The sequence below is a fragment of the Scyliorhinus canicula genome, chromosome 1, assembly GCF_902713615.1.
Source record: "Scyliorhinus canicula chromosome 1, sScyCan1.1, whole genome shotgun sequence".
Lineage (NCBI taxonomy): Eukaryota > Metazoa > Chordata > Chondrichthyes > Carcharhiniformes > Scyliorhinidae > Scyliorhinus > Scyliorhinus canicula.
Genome location: NC_052146.1, coordinates 221,653,972 through 221,674,433, shown reverse-complemented (window position 1 = coordinate 221,674,433; position 20,462 = coordinate 221,653,972). Strand labels below are relative to the sequence as shown.

Sequence of the window (20,462 nt, the reverse complement as noted above, 5' to 3'; positions counted from 1 at the left end):
CAGTGGCACAGTTGTTAGCATTGCTACCTCAGCACCAGGGGCCTCGGGTCGATTCCAGCCTTGGGTGATTGTCTGTGTGGAGTTTGCACTTTCTCCCCATGTCTGTGTGGGTTTCCTCTGGGTACTCCAGTTTCCTCCCACAGTCTAAAGATGTGTGGGTTAGGTGGGGTTACGGGGTTAAGGTGGGGAGTGGGCCTAGGTAGAATGCTCTTTCGGAGGGGTGGTACAGACCTGATGGGCCAAATGGCCTCCTTCTGCACTGTAGGGATTCTATGATTCTAAGTGTTCAATATTACCCCGTTCATCTCCAACACAAAGGTGAGTTTACCAATTGCTATGTGCACACACCTTGGCAGACATCCACTGTTGCTTCAAAATCCAAAGCGGTATCACAATATTTTTAACATTTGCCTTAACACACCAGGGCAGCTTTTGTTTATTGCAGATATTGTAATGTGGGAATGGCATGGCAACGTTGAATAAAACCTTCATTCTAAATGTCTATTTAGCATGTGAAGTCGAACTGTGCAAAGCAATTTTTTTTCAAGAACTTTGAATTTCAAATAAATTGCAATTACTCTGCTTATGTAATGAAATGGGCAGACGCCTGGAAGATAAAATCTAATGCGGAAGAGTGTGAAGTTGTACATGTTGGAAGGAAGAATCAGAAGAGGCAATACAGTATAAAGCAAATCATGCAATTTTAAAGGGAGTGTAAGGTCACACATCTTTGAAGCTGGCAGGACAAGTTATTTTTTTTATTTGTTTATGGGATTTAGCAAATAGGGAGAAACTGGTTTCCTCTGACAAGTAGATCAGTAACTAGAGAAGCTAGATTTTAAAATACCTGGAGGAAGGACTAGAGTGGAAATGAAAGGAATACTTTTCACACAGGGTTGTTAGAATTTAGAATGCTGTATCTGAATGAGTTGTGGAAACAAATTCCACGGTAACTTTCAAAGGGCAATTAAACATGGATTTGAAGAGGATTGAATTGCAGGATTATGGGGAAAAATCCAGGTTGTGGGACTAAATTCAATAACTTTTACAGAGAGCCCACGCAGGCACAATAAGCTGACTTGCTTCTGTGCTGAAAGATTTGATGATTCTATGATTGCCATAGAACATACAGTGCAGAAGGAGGCCATTCGGCCCATCGAGTCTGCCTGACCCACTTAAGCCCTCACTTCCACCCTATTCCCGTAACCCAATAACTACTCCTAACCTTTTTTGGTAATTATGGCCAATCCACCTAACCTGCACATCTTTGGACTGTGGGTGGAAACCGGAGCACCTGGAGGAAACCCACGCACACATGGGGAGAACGTGCAGACTCCACGCAGGCAGTGTCCCAGCAGGGAATCAAACCTGGGACCCTGGTGCTGTGAAGCCACAGTGCTAACCACTTGTGCTACTGTGCTGCCCACTGTCATCAGTTTGTGTTTGGGTACCTTAGTAAACAGTAAAACGTTTGGAAACATTAAGCATGATGACCTCCATTGATGACTTTTGATTGGGAGTAGACTTAATTTCCAAAGTTTGGCATTGAAATTACCTGGATATTGATAAGAATGTGATGAGTGATTAATAATGTGTGGGTACAGGAAGTGATTGGGAAGGCAAATGGAATGAAATTAAATGAAAATCGCTTATTGTCACAAGTAGGTTTCAATTAAGTTAATGTGAAAAGCCCCAGGTCGCCACATTCCGGCGCCTGTTCGGGGAGGCCGTTACGGGAATTGAACCCGCGCTGCTGGCATTGTTCTGCATTGCAAGCCAGCTATTTAGACCAGTGTGCTAAACCAGCTCCTGGTGTGCTAAACCAGCCCCTAGGGATTGATGATGTCAGTGTCCGAGCTTCTGTGCCAGTTTTCTCTGAGAATATTAGCGGAGAAATAATCTGCTTGGTTTTGTTTTCATTTTTGTTTCTGTAAAATGGCTGACAATTTCTATTTATTTTGTGTCTGTGAATTGATTGCAGGAATCAGACTTTACATGTACATCTCAAGCAGTACCAAGTAAACTGCTCTGATTGGCTACTGAAGGTGATCTGTGGAGTGATCGAGATCCGTACAGCCTACGCCACAGAGAAGAAGGCAAAGGCGTGCCTGATATCACGGCTCAGCTGTGAACGAATTGGCGCCAGTTTCTACGTACGAGGAATTGATGATGATGGGCATGTGTCCAACTTTGTTGAAACAGAACAGGTATTTTAACAACAACTAAAGACTTTCACTTTTTACAGGGACCTTCACGTTCTTGGGCTGGTGTGGAGCCTTAATGCCAGCAGGGAGATATCGGACTGAATGGCCTTTTTTAAAGTTGCAAATATCATGCAATAAAATTACAGGGCAGTCGAAGCATGCAGAACTAAACTTTGGCTTGATTGCAAAAAAGTGTTCTAATTGGTTCAGCCTCAAATAAACTAGCTAAGACCTGTGATTTGATCAATTGGTGATCTTTCAAAGTATTACAGGAAAAATGCACAAACATGGTATTGCCCTGATAATATTTAATAATAACTGTCACCATATGCCAATGAGTTACCAAGTTCTTTTGCATGAGCATGTGGTGAATTTATCAGTAACAGGGAATTATTTGTGCTTTTTGGTGTGAATACAATGAAGTACAATCTGCTAAATAACAATAATGGCAAATGTGTGTTGTTTCTACCTTCATTACAACTGCTGTCCACTGAAAGTAGTGCTGACAAAACAGTAACTGTCAATTTAGGGCTGGATTTTACATTTCTCGGAGGGTAAGGGAGGTGGAATGGAACCAAAAGGGCTATTCGCTCCCACCCCGGCCATCTTTGCATGTCCACTTGCCCAGCTTCAGTCCCGAAGAGTAAATCTGAATTGCCCCCCTTCTCATTGTGATTGTTACATGCCAACTAAAAAAGTTCACTTGAGTGTTGTTTGAGTATTTTGTGTCCTCTGTGCCCTTCACACTCTTCGAATACCAATTGATATTGGGGTAGTCAAAGTCCCCAACTATTATTGCCCTTTTTGGTTTTACACTCAGAAGTTTGTCCACGTATTTGCTCTTCTATATCTCTCTCACTACTTGGGGGTCTATAGTACACTCCTGGCAGAGTGGCCGCTTCTGTTTTATTTCTTGGATCAATCCAAATGGCCTCCATTGATGCTGCATTTTGTATATCATCCCTCCTCACGGCTGCAATTGATTCTTTAACCAACAATGCTACACCTCCACCTTTTTTATCCCCTTACCTGTCTTGCCTGAAAACTCTATATCCAGGTATGCTCAGCTGTCCATTTTGCCCCTCTTTAAGTCAGGTTTCCGTTACAGTGATGATATCGTCCTGCCATGTGTCTAAGCATGCCTTCAGCTCATCATCTTTGTTTGCTACACTCCCAGCATTTACATAAATACCTTTTAACACTGCCAAATTCATATGTTGTTTTTATCCTGTACTTCTCCTGTCTTTCAGGATCACTCACCAATTCTCCACCTCCCGTTCCCTGCTCTAAATTTGTCTGATATGGATCTGCCCTCAGGTTCTTATTCCTCTGCTCATCTAGTTTAAATCCTCCAACAACAACACTTTCAAATCTCTCTATGAGGATATTCATCCCAGTCCTGTTCAGGCGTAAACCATCCAGTTTGTGCAGATCGCACCATCCCCAGGACTGGTGTCAATGCCTCGAAATCTGATGCCCTCCCTCCTGCACCAAATTTCCAGCCACGTGCTCCCTCAATTCTCCTATTTCTGTACTCGCATGCATGCATGTGAGACTGGGATTAATCCTGAGATTACTGCTTTAGAGGTGCTGCTTTTCAATCTCCTTCCTAGCTCCCTAAAATCTGCTTTCAAGACCTCTTCGCTTTCCTACTAGGTCATTGGTACCAATGTGGACATGACCTTGGGCTAATCACCCTCCCCCAGAAGAATGTCCTGTAGAGGCACAGTGGTTAGCACTGCTGCCTCACAGTGCCAGGCACTCTGGTTCGATATCAACCTTGGGTGATTGTCTGTGTGGAGCTTGCGCATCCTCCCTGTGTCTGTGTGGGATTTATCCAGGTGCTCCAGTTTCCTCCCACAGTCCAAAGATGTGCAAGTTAGGTGGATTGGCCATTCTAAATTAGTGTCCAAAGATGTGCCGCTCAGGTGGGCTGACAGGGTAGGTGGGATAGGACAGGGAAGTGGGCCTAGGTAGGGTTCTTTTGGAAGATCGGTGCAAACCTGATGGGCCGAATGGCCTCCTCCTGCACTGTCGGGAATCAGTGGAACTGCTCCATGACATCCTTGATCGTGGCACCAAAGAATCAACATTACCATCCTGGTGTCCCATATAAGGCCACAGAAACTCCTTTCTGTACCACTAACTAACGAATCCCCGATCACTGCTGCTCTTTCTCCTCCTGTACAGCAGAACCATCTGTGGATCACAATCCTCAGAGAGACCAAAGCGCTCACTGATACCCAAAACGGAAAACCAATTGATGAGCGGCACACCAGGGGCTCCTGCACAACCTGCTTAGTTCTCTTGGACTTCCTGGCAGACACCCATTCCCTTTTCTGTCTCGAGGCTCAGAATCTGTGGTGTGACCACCTCTATCTACGTAGCTCTCAGCCTCGTGGTGGCGCCATAGTGATTCCAGTTGCCACTTGAGCGCCAAAACCCAGAGCTCGTGTTTTTGCTGCCGTTTTTCCAGCACATGTGGTCATCTAGGACATCGGCAGCGTCCATGACTTCCATATCGTATAGAACATAGAACATAGAACAGTACAGCACAGAACAGGCCCTTCGGCCCTCGATGTTGTGCCGAGCAATGATCACCCTACTTAAACCCACGTAACCCGTATACCCGTAACCCAACAATCCCCCCATTAACCTTACACTACGGGCAATTTAGCATGGCCAATCCACCTAACCCGCACATCTTTGGACTGTGGGAGGAAACCGGAGCACCCGGAGGAAACCCACGCACACACGGGGAGGACGTGCAGACTCCACACAGACAGTGACCCAGCCGGGTATCGAACCTGGGACCCTGGAGCTGTGAAGCATTGATGCTAACCACCATGCTACCGTATTGCACACGACTGAGCTGCCCTGCCTAAACTTTACTTCACATTAGTGTTAACGTTTCGAGTCCGTCTGGCTTTATTCTTCAGAGACCTTTATTTTAGCTTGGTTTACTTATATTAATTTACTTAGCCTTGACTTGGCTTTTACACTCCTCTTGTGTTTCTTACTTAAATCTAATAAGTTACTTCTTTAAAAATAATGTCCAAAGATGTGCGGGTTAGGTGGATTGGCCATGCTAAATTGCCCGTAGTGTCCTAATAAAAGTAAGGTTAAGGGGGGGGGTTGTTGGGTTACGGGTATAGGGTGGATACGTGGGTTTGAGTAGGGTGATCATGGATCGGCACAACATTGAGGGCCGAAGGGCCTGTTCTGTGCTGTACTGTTCTATGTTCTATGTAATGCAATTAACAGCAGTTTCTCAGCAATGAACTTATGGTTTTGCTGTGATGTTACTCTGATTTTTGGTTTTCAAAACTGAAGCCAGGACACAAGTAGGCCAGTCTGGCTCTTTCTACTCCCCAGAGGTAAGCAAAGGCCTCGAGCCTCACCTCTCTTTGATCTGTTGCCGAGTAGAGGTGTATCACGCAGGTCCGGGTCTGTCTGCTCCACAAACGGGCAAAATACCCACCAACCAAGCACTTAATGACTTTCCTGCGGTGCCACACTTTGCTTTCTGGGGACTGGACCGGACATCTCTTTTAACTGATGCTGACTGCCTCGGGGTCTTCTTTTCTGCTGCTCCCTTGTGCTGTCTTTTTTTAGCTGGGTTAAAAGACTCATTTATGTTTGATGCCTGAAAAAGCAGCTGCAATGAAAAATTGCTGACAATTGGGTTATTAACTAGCTTAATACCTTGTTAATTAACAATTTCAAAATGGCCGATTTTGATACTTGTGCTCCTTCTCTACTGTTGGAGACTGATGACATGAAAGAAGTGGGGTGGGGTAGGGGGTGTTTGGCATGCCTGATTAGGGAACATAAAATCCAGCCCTTGGTATCTGACTTAATATTCGTTCTGATGGATACACCAGAACAAAGAACAAAGAAAAGTACAGCACAAGAACAGACCCTTTGGCCCTCCAAGTCTGCGCCGACCATGCTGCCCGTCTAAACTAAAATCTTCTACACTTCCTGGATCCGTATTCCTCTATTCCCATCCTATTCATGTATTTGTCAAGATGCCCCTTAAATGTCACTATCATCCCTGCTTCCACCACCTCCTCCGGCAGCGAGTTCCAGGCACCCACTACGCTCTGTGTAAAAAAACTTGCCTCGTACATCTCTAAACCTTGCCCCTCACACCTTAAACCTATGCCCCATAGTAATTGATCCCGCTACCCTGGGAAAAATCTCTGTTAATCCACTCTGTCTATGCCCTTCATACTTTTGTAGACCTCTATCAGGTCGCCCCTCAACCTCCTTCGTTCCAGTGAGAACGAACCAAGTTTATTCAACCTCTCCTCCTAGCTAATGCCCTCCATACCAGGCAACATCCTGGTAAATCTCTTCTGCTCCCTCTCTAAAGCATTTAATTGTCAGTATTCAAGCTGATCTGTGTAAAGATGGAGTTGTTTAATGATAGACTTGAAATAAGGCTAGAGCCTGTTTTGCCTCAGAGGTTCCTGTGGCTGCTAACTGACCGTAATGGGAGTCTGAGCCAGCTACGGGAGGCCAGCAGCAGTTGGAGCTAAACTCAAGAATCACATGCATTTTTTTTCCGAAGAGGTTCTTAAGTGAATCATAAGCTTGTGTATTAAACAGGTTATCGAAAGCAAATTAAAACTTGCACCGAGATTTGAGGTGGATCCTATAGAAATCCAAAGGCCTAGAAATTCAGCTGCATTTTTTTGCACAATGAACGGCCCACAGAGTTCCCTATGTGCCAGGGAGGACGTGGATGAGCCACCATATTTGATCAGGTAGATCTATTTGCAGCCGGAGAACATGTTTGAAACATTTAATGGGGCAAATGATTAAATTATTAGGACTTGTTATCAATTTGCGATTGCTTCAGCCTCTTGCCATTGACTAAATTCTCACCTCCAAACACTACCCAGAGGGAAAGCCCACATATTCGCCTGAATGTGGATCCAGCAGAAGCAGCGGCACTCCTCCCGACCCATTGGAAATGATTGCAGGCGGTTGCTGATTGCTGGTACTCCACTAGCCTCTCACCTCCTCAATGTCCCCCCCCGCCCCCGCCATGCACACCTCCCAAAGAATTTGTAGGCCTGTCGCTCTCAGTGTTGGTGAATTGAGATTAGCATGGGTATCTAACATTTATTTCAGAAACTAATGTATATTAAGATTAAAGTCCTGAACTGTTGATGCTTTCATTTTACTGATGATGGATTTTGTTTTTGTTTCGATCTAAATTTAACAAAAAATTTGAAGTGCCCAATTCTTTGTTTTCCCAATTAAGGGGCAATTTAGCGTGGCCAATCCACCTGCCCTGCACATCTTTGGGTTGTGGGGGGTAAGATCCACACAGACATGGGGAGAATGTCCAAACTCCACATGGACAGTGACCCAGGGCCAGGATCGAACCCGGGTCCTCGCCGCCATGAGGTAGCAGTGCTAACCACTGCGCCACCGTGCCACCCCAGTTTCAATCTCAATTTATCATTCTTTTCTGCTCCTAGGTAATTTATTTGGATGATGCAGTGTCTTCCTTTGTCCAGATACGAGGATCAGTCCCATTATTTTGGGAGCAGCCCGGAGTGCAGGTAATGTGGGACTAATTCAGTTTTTATTGTTCCAAACAAGACATTCTCTGCGCTGTGTTTATATAGCTGAATGAGATAAAAGCGCAGACAGAAATAGGAGATTGCGGCTTCATTTGGTGGCATTCGGTAATTGCACCATCTCTTTTTAGCTTTGTTTTTGTGGTTTATTTTCAGCACAACTGTTTTGTTTGAATGACAACTGTTTATTTGCACACTAGGGTACAATTATATATAGCTGCAGTCGTCTAGTTCACTCGTTCAATAAATTTCCAAAAACAGAAACAAAATTCAATTCATTGCCATAAACAATGCATTTCCTTTGTTATGCTAAGCATACCATGTCTGTTTATATTCATCTGTTGAGACTGAATGATCTCTCACTCACCGATTATTGACGATTATCAATATCAGATAAAATTGCTGAACTACAGTTAAAACGTTATAATGGTCGGCAGAGGAAATATGGGATAAATGGCACTTTCAGGTGAGATTGATTTAAGTCGGGGACAGTTGTGCATTGTCTGACTTACTCTTTCTGCCCATCACATTTAAATCCAGTGATGGGATGAATTTGAAACATCTGGAGATGGTGAGAGTTGCAGTGGATGGTTATTAATATCAATATCTGATACACCTATACTAAACATGTTGACTCAACAAAGCCTTATAACCAATGCCGCCTAAGCTGGAGATGTTAGCATGCCTATTAGTCCCGAGAGTTTCTGGGGCTCCAGTGTTGATGTGAGGGAGGGGAATGAGGTAAAGGAGGGTGGATCAAGGGGAAGGGGCAATCAAGGAATTGCAAGGACGAGGGGAAGGGGGTAACGGCCGTTTGCGGGGATATTGGGGGCAACTAGATCAAGGAGTGAGGGGATTGAGCAGGGATTGACGGTGTGGGGAATGGAGGGTGTTAGGGGATTGAGGGGCTGGGAGGTTCAACCGTGGATTGATGGGGTTGGGGGATGGGAATGAGGAGAGATGAAGCTTGTGAAGGATCGAGAGGATGGGGGGAATGAACGGGGATAGAGAGGCCAGTGAGGGATCGAGAGGGTGGAGGGTCTGAGGATAGAGGATAGAGGGTGTGGGGGTGAATGAGGGGACTAGAGGGTGTGGGCGGAAAGAGGGGCGATCAAGGGGTGGGATGAATGAGGGGATTGAGGGGTGGGGGTGAAATGGGGGGATTGACAAGTTGGAATGACCAATGGAGGTGGTGGGGGTCAACGAGGGGTTGATCGAGGGGGTGGTGGTGAACAAGTGGGGATTGAGGGGGTGGGGGATTGAGAATGCATGGGGGGAACGAGGGGTATCGAAGGGCTGGGGGGGAACGAGTGAAATTGAAGGCCTGGGGGTGAATGAGGGGGGATTTAAAAAAGGTAAATAAATTCCAATTAAGGGGCAATTTAATGTGGCCAATCCACCTACCCTGCACATTTTTTGGGTTGTGAGGTTGAGACTCATGCAGACACGGAGAATGTGCAAACTCCGCGTGGTTGGCGACCCGGCCCGGGATTGAACCCAGGTCCTCAGCACCATGAGGCAGCATGCTAACGACTGCGCCACCGTGACGCCCTTGAACAAGACAAATTGAGGGATGGGGTGAATGAGGGGAGATCGAGGGGTCAGGTGTGGATGAGGAGATGGAGGAGGTGGGGGTAAATGAGGGCCAATTGAGGAGTGGGGAGTGAATGAGAGAGGATCAAGGGGTGGGGGGAATTGATAGATTGATGGGGGAGTGTGGTTCGAGGGGTTGGGAGATCGAAGGGGTTGGAGGGTTGGGGGGGTCAAGGAGGTGAGGGGGAGTGAAGGGGAGGGTGGATCAAGGGGAGGGGCAATCAAGGCGAAGTGGGGATCGAGGGGGTCCAGGGGGTGGGGAGGATCGAGGGAGTGTGGGAAATGAGGGGGGATCTGGGCGGCAGTGGTTATAATGACACTGCATAGATCTGTATGATCCCAGCTGCCTATGATTACAAACCAGTTCTCTGCTGAGGAAGTGGAATTCTTCTCGATCGTTGAATATCCAAGGGTTCTGATGATGGATGGAGAAAATGTAAGTCAGTGTTCATCCAGTCAGAAGCAGCTTGGAATGTCTGGATGCTTTCCATGTGTGTGAAACTTGTGCTCGCTCCTTCTGCTTCCTTCTGCCAAGAGGGAAGGCAATGTAAGTGTTTCTCGTGCTGTATATAACCTCAGTAACTTCTGATACACTGGACCTGGAGATGTTGCTAATGTCACCTCTTGCAGTCTGAAAGGAGATTGCCAGAAAAGTTGAGGGCAACAAGTAGGGAGACTTTTCCTGCCACAGACAGTGCTGCCCATGCCCAGCTCTGAGACTGCAATTGCCTGGAGCAGCTGGCAAAGCTCATTAACAACATACCTCACATGTTTCTTGACATTAAGCTTGGGCAAGATGCTCTGCGATATGGCCTCTTACTCCTTCTACCCTCTTCTGGCAGTTTCCCGCTCTTTCAAGCTTCCACTTGTAATCCTAAAGGGAGCCTGACCCATGTCTGGCGCCAGGTCATCTGTGAAGGAGACAGGAACTGCCAAACCTCTTTCTGCATGGGCAAGTTAAACTTTGAACTGTGCTAGAACTCTGCAAAAGTCAAACAGTAACCAAAATAGTAAAACAATTTTATAAAAACCGTGTGGAACACGTATAAAAGCAAGGAAAACTGTTATAAATGACTGGTTTGGCCCCAGTGTGTCCAATTCTGAGCATAACACTTTGGAATGGATGGCAAGTTCAGGGAGAAGATGATGAAGCCATTTACTGGATGGTATCAGGGAGCAAGAACTTCAGTTACATGGAGATGCTGGGATTGTTCTCCTTCGAGCTAAGGAGAGGTTTAAAAGAGGTATTCAACATTATGAGGGGTTTTGATAGAGCAGATTTCCACTGGCAAGAGTGTTGCAGCGAGAGGAAACAGATTTAAGCATCTTATGCAGTAATTTCTTATAATCAGAAATGTGCTACCTAAATAGGTGGTCAAAGTAGATTCAATAGAGCAATTAAAAGGAAATTTGATAAATAATTATGAAGGATAATTTACCGGACTTTAAGTAGGGAAGTGGGACTAATTGTATAGCTGTTCCAAAGAATGGCCTTCTGTGCTGTGAAATTCTATGGGCACGCTTTTCCCGATTACCGTGAGTGGGAAAATCAGAGTGATTCCCGCTGGGACATGGAGTGACCCTGTGTTGTAACCCCGATGGAGGTCCCGGGATCAGACAACACAATTTCCCTTCACCTCCCTGGAATATGAACTTCCCCTTTAAGATGGGGGTGGGGGGCTTTCCCTTTGAGAGGGTATGGCATCTTCTCCACAATGAGAGCCCCAGTTGTACAAAAATCCCGACCTAGGAGCAGGTCGGGGAAGAAGATCCTCAGGGGAATGGAGGAGTATTAGAATTTTATTGAAATAAACCTTTTTCTAATTTCTACTATTGTCTATGCTTTCTACTTATTGTGGATTCAACACCGCGATGTGCCATTCAGTGACACTTAGAAAAAGGTTACCCTCAATAAGGTTTTCAAGGGTAGCACGGTGGCGCAGTGGGTTAGCCTTGCTCCCTCACGGCGCTGAGATCCCAGGTTCGATCCCGGCTCTGGGTCACTGTCCGTGTGGAGTTTGCACATCCTCCCCGTGTCTGCGTGGGTTTTGCCCCCACAACCCAAAAATGTGCAGGGTAGGTGGATTGGCCATGCTAAATTGCCCCTTAATTGGAAAAAAATAATTGGGTACTCTAAATTTTTTTTTTTAAATAAAAAAATAGGGTTTTCAATGCCATTCATTAGCACACCGGGGTTCTTGCTGAACCTGAGAGGGGCGGGACCTAATCTCGCAGACTGGTCTTGCTCCTCCGAGACAGGGGCACCATTTTTAAGGGCGCCTCAATCTCTATGCTGCCGCATCTATGGATTGCTGGGAACGGCCCAAATCCTCAATCTCCTGCCTTCAGCCCCCTACCTGTATTTTCCACCCCCATCAGGCCCCACCCCTTGGCAGAGCCAACCTGCCGTCTTGCAGTCCGAGGAACCGCAAGGGAGTGGGTACACTCTCCAAAAGGGTTCCGAGGGCGGGGTCCTTCATGGGACATGGGGGTTAGGGGGGCTTGTGCCAGGCTGGAGGGGCTCAAGTTGGGGGTTGTTTGACTGCTCTTCCCATTTGCAGCCTTTAAACTCTTCAAAGTCTGTCAGTATGCCAAGTTCAAAGATCTATGAGATGAAGGTAAAAGTATTCCCTTTCATGTGGTGGAAACCTTTTGAAGTGATTTTTTTCACAGTGAATTTCATTGGTCTTTAAGTTTTGTCAGCCTATTCATAGAATCATAGAATTCACAGTGCAGAAGGAGGCCATTTGGCCCATCGAATCTGCACCGGCTCTTGGAAAGAGCACCCTATATAAGCCCACTCCTCCACTCTATCCCAGCTAACCTTTTGTTTGAACACTAAGGGCATTTTTTCATGGCCAATCCACCTAACCTGCACATCTTTGGACTGTGGGAAGAAACGGGAGCACCCGGAGGAAACCCACGCACACACGGGGAGGATGTGCAGACTCCACACAGACAGTGATCCAAGCCAGAAATCAAACCTGGGACCCTGAAACTGTGAAGCGACTGTGCTACCAATCTTCCCACTGCTACCGTCTGCCCTGTTTGTGTGACTCGAAGCCTAAAAGCTATGAACTGCATTGTTTACATTCAATTTTGCAGACCATTGCCTTTTATAAGCTTCGAACTGACAAGTTCAGAAAGTTTCCAAGGGAGGATTAAGATTGTTTATTTATATAGCGCTGCACGGATCCATTAACTCAGTATAGCAGCTGTTTTCTAACCGTAGTTTTTTTTTTAAGAGGGTGTCTCTTTGTTCTCACGACAGGCCAAAAAAAGCTAAAGGACAATGAAATTGACTATGAAAAAAGCATTTCAAGGGTTTCCATGACATCAAAGGGAATACTTTTATCTTTATCTCACAAACCTTTGAACTTTATATATTGACAGACTCCTTAAAATGTTTAGGGTACGAACGGAACACTTGCACTTTATTATCACAGAACTGTATGAGTCTGCTGAAATAAGCAAAACAATACAGTAATTTCATCCATTTCATTCAAAAGAGCTCCAAATTTTAATAAATCATCTTGTCAGGCATTGAACTTGGTCAGCCAGACGACACGGACTTCATCCTGCCAAACTCTCCAATCCTCCAAACCCTTGCAGAAACCTCGCTGACCCCTCCACCTCTGGCACTGTGACACACACAAATATATACACAGACCTAAAATATATACATACTGAATATATGTGTTAAAAGGCTGCTTTTTCATGTGCAGATATCCCGCTTCACTCCGCAAATCCATTGCAAGTGACGGGGTCAGCTTTCTACTCATTCCCCCAAACTCAGCATGAAACTAATTCTCTTTTTTTTGTTTAAAGCAACGTTCAAACTCACAAGAATCCTAATGCAAACTGAAACCAAAAAAATGGAGGCCGGAGATCACGGCGCACAATATCAGTGGCGCATCACAGAAATTGCAAAGCACCTACTGATGTACTCTCTTTTGTTCTTGCCATACAGGGTGGCATTTAACGCAGGCAGCAGCACCTACCCAGCTGGGGGACAGACATGGCTACCCCCCTTGGTGGAGACGGTGCTGGCAATCATTGGTGTGGCGTAGCCAGGGGCGACGCTGAGACTATAGAGGGATGATTATATCTTCCAACCTAATCCACCTTCTGGCGCCCCCCTCAACCCACGGTGCTTTCCGATATAGAAATGTCACGTGGCGTAGCTGGGAGTAAGAGATATAAAATTGGAAGGAAAGAAAAGGATTGTAGCCCTTTTTTAATATAAATATAATGACTAAAGCTCTCTGGTTTCCTGCTTTATTTTTCAGGTTGGCTCTCACCACCTGCGGCTGACCAGAGGAATCGAAGCCGATGCTCCAGCTTTCGATAGGTAATGCGCTTTATTGATATTAATCTTAGGATAGGTTAGTGTTTGGGGCTGAATCGCTCTTCTCATTTAAAGGAACTTGGATCTGCATCTGAAGTGCTGTAACCAACAAGGCTATGGCCCAGGTGCTGGAAAATGGGATTAAAATTAACGTCTAGTTTTTTCTCTCTCTCTGTTGGCTGAATGGCCTCTTTCTCCATCGTAACTTTTACTTTCTTTTTAAAATATTTTAATTAAAGTTTTACATTTTTTACACTGCACATAAAGATAGGTGAGACAGTTACAGTTCACGTGTCTTTCCCTTTTGGCATCCCCCTCACCCCCACTTCCCTTCTTTACGGGTTTTATCCATGTTTGTCTGTGAGCAGTGCAGTGCCCTCCTTCTCTCTTCTCTCTCCCTGTCACTTGGCCTTCCCTCCCTTCTTTCCCGCTCTTCCCACCCTGTTGTCTCCCTGCTTTTTGAGGGTTCTTTTTCATGCGGCCTTGTGTTGGGCCCTCTGGTCTCTGTGTCGGCCACTCCCTCCCGTTCTATCAGTTGTTGGCTTCAAACAGGTCTTGGAACAGGTTGGTGAAATGTCCCCATGCTTTACGGAAGCCACCTTCGGATGTTCTGCCAGCCAGCCTGCAGGTGTGGGTGGTACTGCTGATCGCTGGGCTGGTTGTGTGTGTTGCTGGCAGGGATGGGAGTGCTGTTGTGGTGGGGGCCCAGATGGTCATTCCTGTACAGCAGACTCCTCCATCCTCACCCATTCTGTATTTGGCTCCTTCACTCACCCCCTCACTCTCTCGGCCGAGGCTGCACGGTGCTAATATTGCAAGTTCGGGAGACCCAAGCCTCCCATGCTTCTTCTCCTTTGTAGTGTAGTTTTGTGGATTCTTGGATTATTCCCTCCCCACACAAACACCATAATCATTTTGCCTCTGGCTTGGAAAAAGGCCTTGGGGAAGTAGCTCGGTACGGATCTGCACAGGTATCATAACGTTTCTATGGTTTCATGGTACAAACAACACCGAGTCTGTATATCAAACAATCGTCTGATTGTAAAGTAACATTATAACATCAACAACTTGTATTTATATAGCACCATTAGTGTGGGAAAATGTCCAAAGATGCTCCACAGGAAACTTATAGAGTAAAACAGGATACCGAGCTGCATGTGGGACTAGATGATTGGGTCTTGGTCGAAGCGGTCAGTTTTAACAAGTATTATAAAGAAGGAAAGAAGGATAGAGATGTGTAAAACAGCTTAGGGCCAAACTGTGGGTCACGGCCTTCGGTGGGGCGATGGTGATCGTGTTTGGGATCACGGGTTTCACCACCTCCTGAGGCAACAATGGCGAAAGGAAAGCCTGGTAGCAGAGTCCTAAATTCACTGGCCGCTTGCCCCACCAAACAGCCAGGGTGCTTGCCCCATCAAACAGCCAGGCTGCTTGCCCCATCAAACAGCCAGGGTGCATGGTTAGCCTAAATTCACCGGCTGCTTGCCCCACCAAACAGCCAGGGTGCATGGTTAGCCTAAATTCACCGGCTGCTTGCCCCACCAAACAGCCAGGGTGCATGGTTAGCCTAACTTCACCGGCTGCTGGCCCAGCCAAACAGCCAGGGTGCATGGTTAGCCTAAATTCACCGGCTGCTTGCCCCATCAAACAGCCAGGGTGCATGGTTAGCCTAAATTCACTGGCTGCTTGCCCCACCACACAGCCAGGGTGCATGGTTAGCCTAACTTCACCGGCTGCTTGCCCCACCAAACAGCCAGGCTGCTTGCCCCACCAAACAGCCAGGGTGCATGGTTAGCCTAACTTCACCGGCTGCTTGCCCAGCCAAACAGCCAGGGTGCATGGTTAGCCTAAATTCACCGGCTGCTTGCCCCACCAAACAGCCAGGGTGCATGGTTAGCCTAAATTCACCGGCTGCTTGCCCCACCACACAGCCAGGGTGCATGGTTAGCCTAAATTCACTGGCAGCTTGCCCCACCACACAGCCAGGGTGCATGGTTAGCCTAAATTCACCGGCTGCTTGCCCCACCACACAGCCAGGGTGCATGGTTAGCCTAAATTCACTGGCTGCTTGCCCCATCAAACAGCCAGGGTGCATGGTTAGCCCAAAGTGCTCCTTAAGCTCCAAAACCACCTTTATTGTGGGCGCCAAGTGGCCTGGGATGTTCTTGTGACAATTTAGGGCAGGCAGGCTGGTGTAATTGGGGAAGTTACTGTGTGCGGGGACAAAGGGAAAGTTAATGAGGCTGAGCTGGGAAGGTGACTGCTGTCTTCAAACTTTACTGTGATTCAGAGGCTCCTCACCCAAGTTAACAACTCTGCTTCATGGGCAGGGGCAACTTGACTAAAAGATGCTGTGTAGGAAGGGGAGAGGAGCTGATTGTGATGGTATGAATGGGAGCACTGCCATTGGTGCAGAGCATTGGTTCTCCATTGGATCTGGCTGGTCATGTGCCTCTCGTCTGATTGGCTGGGACTAGTCACGTGACTGCTCACCAATTGGTCGAGAGGCAAGTAGACCCCGCCTCCGAGGCGGGGTATAAGCACCCAGAGTTCCTGGCGGTTGGCCTTTCTCTGTAGTCGACCACCGGGCTAATAACTAGTTGATTAAAGCCAAAGTTTGGATCTTCATCGTGCCTCATGTCCAATTGATGGTACATCAATTTAATCAGCTAGAATTGTGAAATGGAGCTACGCATCAAGCCTGACTGCCTCCGCATCAGCCCGCATGCTTCAAATGCGCCTGCAATTTTTAAACATTGGCAGGCGTGTTTCAACAGTTACCTGACAACTGCAGCCGGCAAGCCCACCAAGGAGCAGAATCTCCACATCCTCCACTCGTGCGTGGGCACGGCGGTATATTCAATAATTGAGGATGGAAATGATTATAACGCGGCCATGGATATTCTAAGAGGACACTTTCTCCGGCCGGTCAACGAAGTATACGCACGGCATCTCCTGACTACTAGACAACAGTTCCCTGGTGAGTCACTCGACGAGTTTTACCAGGCCCTCGCGGCTCTGGGGAGAATGTGCGCTTGTCCCCAGGTTTCTGCGCAGAGCACATGGAACTTTTAATTAGAGACGCTTACGTTGCCGGCATGCAATCCTCCTCTATCCGCCAGCGATTGCTGGAGACGAACGCCCTCAGCCCAGCTGAGGCACGGACCCTTGCAACCTCCCTGGAAATCGCCAACCTGAACGCCCGCGCATACGCCCCTGGCCGCACAGCAACCCCCTGGACTTCATGGCACGCGCCACCTCCATCCTCCGCTGACCCCGACCCCCCCCCCCCCCCCCCCCCCCCCCCCCCCTCCAAGCCTGCGCTGCGGGATGCTCCGACATTCTAACGGGGCCCCGCTGCTATTTTTGCTGCTTCTCCAAACATCCCCGCCCGCGCTGCCCGGCCCGCTCCGCTCTGTGTAAGAGCTGCGGTTAGAAGGGCCATTACGCTGTGGTCTGCCAGACCAAGTCGGTCGCTGCTGTTCTGCGCAGCGACCGCGGATCGCACCCCCCAGGCCCCCCCCCGGGCCCTCCCAGGGCCGCGCACTGACATCTCCGGCCCGCCTCCCGGCCCCCGCAACAGGCCCACGGTCCTCCCTACCCCCGCACCCGGGTGCCCCGACCGGCCCGCAGACGTCGCTGACACTGCCCCCAGCCGCCACGAGGTTCCCACGGGCGCCCCCATCTTGGGTCCCGGACGCCACCTGCGTGCCCTGGGCGCCGCCATCTTGGGCCAACACAGAAGGCCCTGCCAGCGATTACTCTGCCACCGAGGAGGATCTGGAACTCTCGCCACGACTTGCTTCCATCACACTCGACCTGTCGCGACCACGCACGCTCGCCAAGACTACGACAACGATCCAGCTCAACGGACATGAGACGAAATGCCTATTGGACTCCGGGAGCACGGAAAGTTTTGTCCACCCCGACACTGTAAGACGCTGCGCGCTCCCCATCCACCCAGTCAAGCATAAGATCAATTTGGCCTCGGGTTCGTACTCTATCCAGATCACCGGGTGCTGCATAGCGGACCTCACAGTCCAGGGGAGGGTTTTCAAAAACTACAAACTCCTCATTCTCCCCTGTCTATGCGCTCCGGCACTCTTGGGCCTGGATTTCCAGTGCAACCTGCAGAGCTTGACCTTCCAATCCGGCGGCCCTACTCCGCCCCCCCCCCCCCCCCCCTACTGTCGGCAGCCTCGCGTCCCTCAAAGTGGACCCTCCTTCCTTGTTTGCTAATCTCACCCCAGATTGTAAACCTGTCGCCACTCGGAGCAGACGATACAGTGCGCAGGACCGGACCTTAATCGGGTCCGAGTTCCAGAGGCTCATTAAGGAAGGAGTCATCGAGGCCAGCAACAGTCCCTGGCGAGCTGGTAGTTCGGACTGGGGAGAAAAACCAGATGGTAATTGATTACAGTCAGACCATCAACAGGTTTACGCAGCTGGACACGTATCCTCTCCCCCGTATTTCCGACCTGGTTAACAGGATCGCGAAATACAAAGTCTTTTCCACGGTGGATCTTAAGTCTGCCTACCCCTGCTCCCCATCCGCGCGAGTGACCGCAAGTACACCGCGTTTGAGGCAGATGGGCGCCTCTACCACTTCCTCAGGGTTCCATTCGGTGTCACAAATGGGGTCTCGGTCTTCCAACGGGAGATGGACCGAATGGTCGACAAGCACGGGTTACGGACTACCTTCCCGTACCTCGATAACGTCACCATCTGCGGCCACGACCAGCAGGACCATGACACCAACCTTCAAAAATTCCTCCGAACCGCGAAACTCCTTAATTTAACCTACAATAAGGATAAGTGCGTGTTTAGCACCGACCGCCTAGCCATCCTTGGCTACGTAGCGCATAACGGAGTGATAGGCCCCGATCCCGAACGCATGCACCCCCTGATGGAACTCCCTCTCCCCAACTCCATCAAACGCTGCCTGGGCTTCTTCTCCTATTACGCCCAGTGGGTCCCCAACTACGCCGACAAAGCCCGCCCCCTCATCCAGTCCACCTCCTTTCCCCTGTCGATGGAGGCCCGCCAGGCCTATAGCCGCATCAAAGCGGATATCGCAAAGGCCACGATGCATGCTATTGTCGTGTCCCTCCAATTCCAGGTCGAGAGCGACGCGTCTGATGTAGCTCTGGCGGCCACCCTGAACCAAGCGGGCAGACCCGTGGCCTTCTTCTCCCGGACCCTCCACACTTCCGAAATCCGCCACTCCTTGGTGGAAAAGGAGGCATAGGCCATAGTCGAAGCTGTGCGATATTGGAGGCACTATCTGGCCGGCAGGAGGTTTACCCTCCTCACAGACCAACGGTCAGTGGCTTTCATGTTTGATAATGTACAGAGGGGCAAGATTAAGAACGACAAGATCTTGCGGTGGTGGATCGAGTTGTCCACGTACAACTACGATATCTTGTATTGTCCTGGGAAGCTCAACGAGCCTCCCGATGCCCTATCCCGTGGTACCTGCGCCAGCGCGCAGATTGACCGTCTCCGCTCCCTCCACATGGACCTCTGCCATCCAGGGGTCACCCGTTTTTACCATTTTATTAAGACCCGCAACCTGCCCTACTCCGTTGAGGAAGTCAGGACCGTCAACAGGGACTGCCACGTCTGCGCCGAGTGCAAACCGCACTTCTACCGCCCCGAATGAGCACATCTGATCAAGGCATCCCGCCCCTTCGAACGTCTCAGTATAAGACTTCAAGTGTCCCCTCCCGTCCAACAACTGTAACACATATTTCTTGAATGTTATTGATGAGTACTCCCGCTTCCCTTTTGCCATCCCCTGCCCCGACATGACCACAACAACCGTCATAAAGGCCCTCCTATCCATCTTCTCCCTGTTCGGTTACCCCGCGTACATCCACAGCGACCGGGGTTCCTCCTTTATGAGTGACGAACTGTGTCAATTCCTGCTCAGCAGGGGCATAGCCTCTAGCAGGACGACCAGTTATAACCCCCGGGGTAACGGTCAGGTCGAGCGGGAGAATGGCACCATCTGGAAGACCATCCTGCTGGCCCTACGGTCCAGAGATCTCCCTATCCCCTGTTGGCAAGAGGTCATCCCCGACGCCCTCCATTCAATCCGGTCTCTCCTCTGTACCGCCACTAACCAAATACCTCATGAACGTCTTGTTTTCCCGAGGAAGTTGTCCTCAGGATCCCCTCTCCCGACCTGGCTGGCCACCCCCGTGCCCAGCTTCCTCTGGAAGCATGTGCGGGTGCACAAGTCCGACCCGTTGGTTGAGTGAGTCCAGTTACTCCACGCCAACCCGCAGTATGCGTACGTGGAGTATCCCGACGGTCAGCAGGATACGGTCTCGCTTCGGGACCTGGCACCCGCCACCGTGCGGCCTTCTTCTCTTACATCAACACCTCCCCCCCAACCCCAATTCCCCCCAGCGCCCCCTGCGCCCCCACAACCCAGCGCACAGACCCCCCTCTTCCCCGATTACAGCGTCTCCACCACCGGCCCGGGTACAGAGACACATCTACGACCGACGCTCCCAGAGGCAAGGACGACCATCGGCCCGACGTCACCGGCTCCACTGCGACGGTCCACCAGAACACCACGGGCACCCAACAGGCTGATCGTGTCCATCTGATGCAACCATGGGACTTTATTGGACTCTATTGTAATTTTTTTTGCATCCTAATGTAGTTAGTATTGTTCATTTTGCCACGAGCCAGCGGGCAGCCCCCATCTTC

General features: G+C 49.0%; 1 protein-coding gene across 2 annotated transcripts in view; it reads left to right on the top strand.

Moving 5' to 3' along the window:
• Positions 1 to 20,462, top strand: part of LOC119971925 (synaptojanin-2-like) — a 206,679-nt gene that overhangs the window by 76,575 nt on the left and 109,642 nt on the right. For both annotated transcript variants that reach the window (XR_005461948.1, XM_038808263.1), the window contains exons 4-6: positions 1,982 to 2,207; positions 7,700 to 7,783; positions 13,684 to 13,745. Coding sequence is in view for 1 of the 2 variants with exons in the window: in XM_038808263.1 (XP_038664191.1) it covers positions 1,982 to 2,207; positions 7,700 to 7,783; positions 13,684 to 13,745 (372 nt within the window). In the remaining variant the exon portion in view is untranslated. The remainder of the gene's footprint in view (positions 1 to 1,981; positions 2,208 to 7,699; positions 7,784 to 13,683; positions 13,746 to 20,462) is intronic.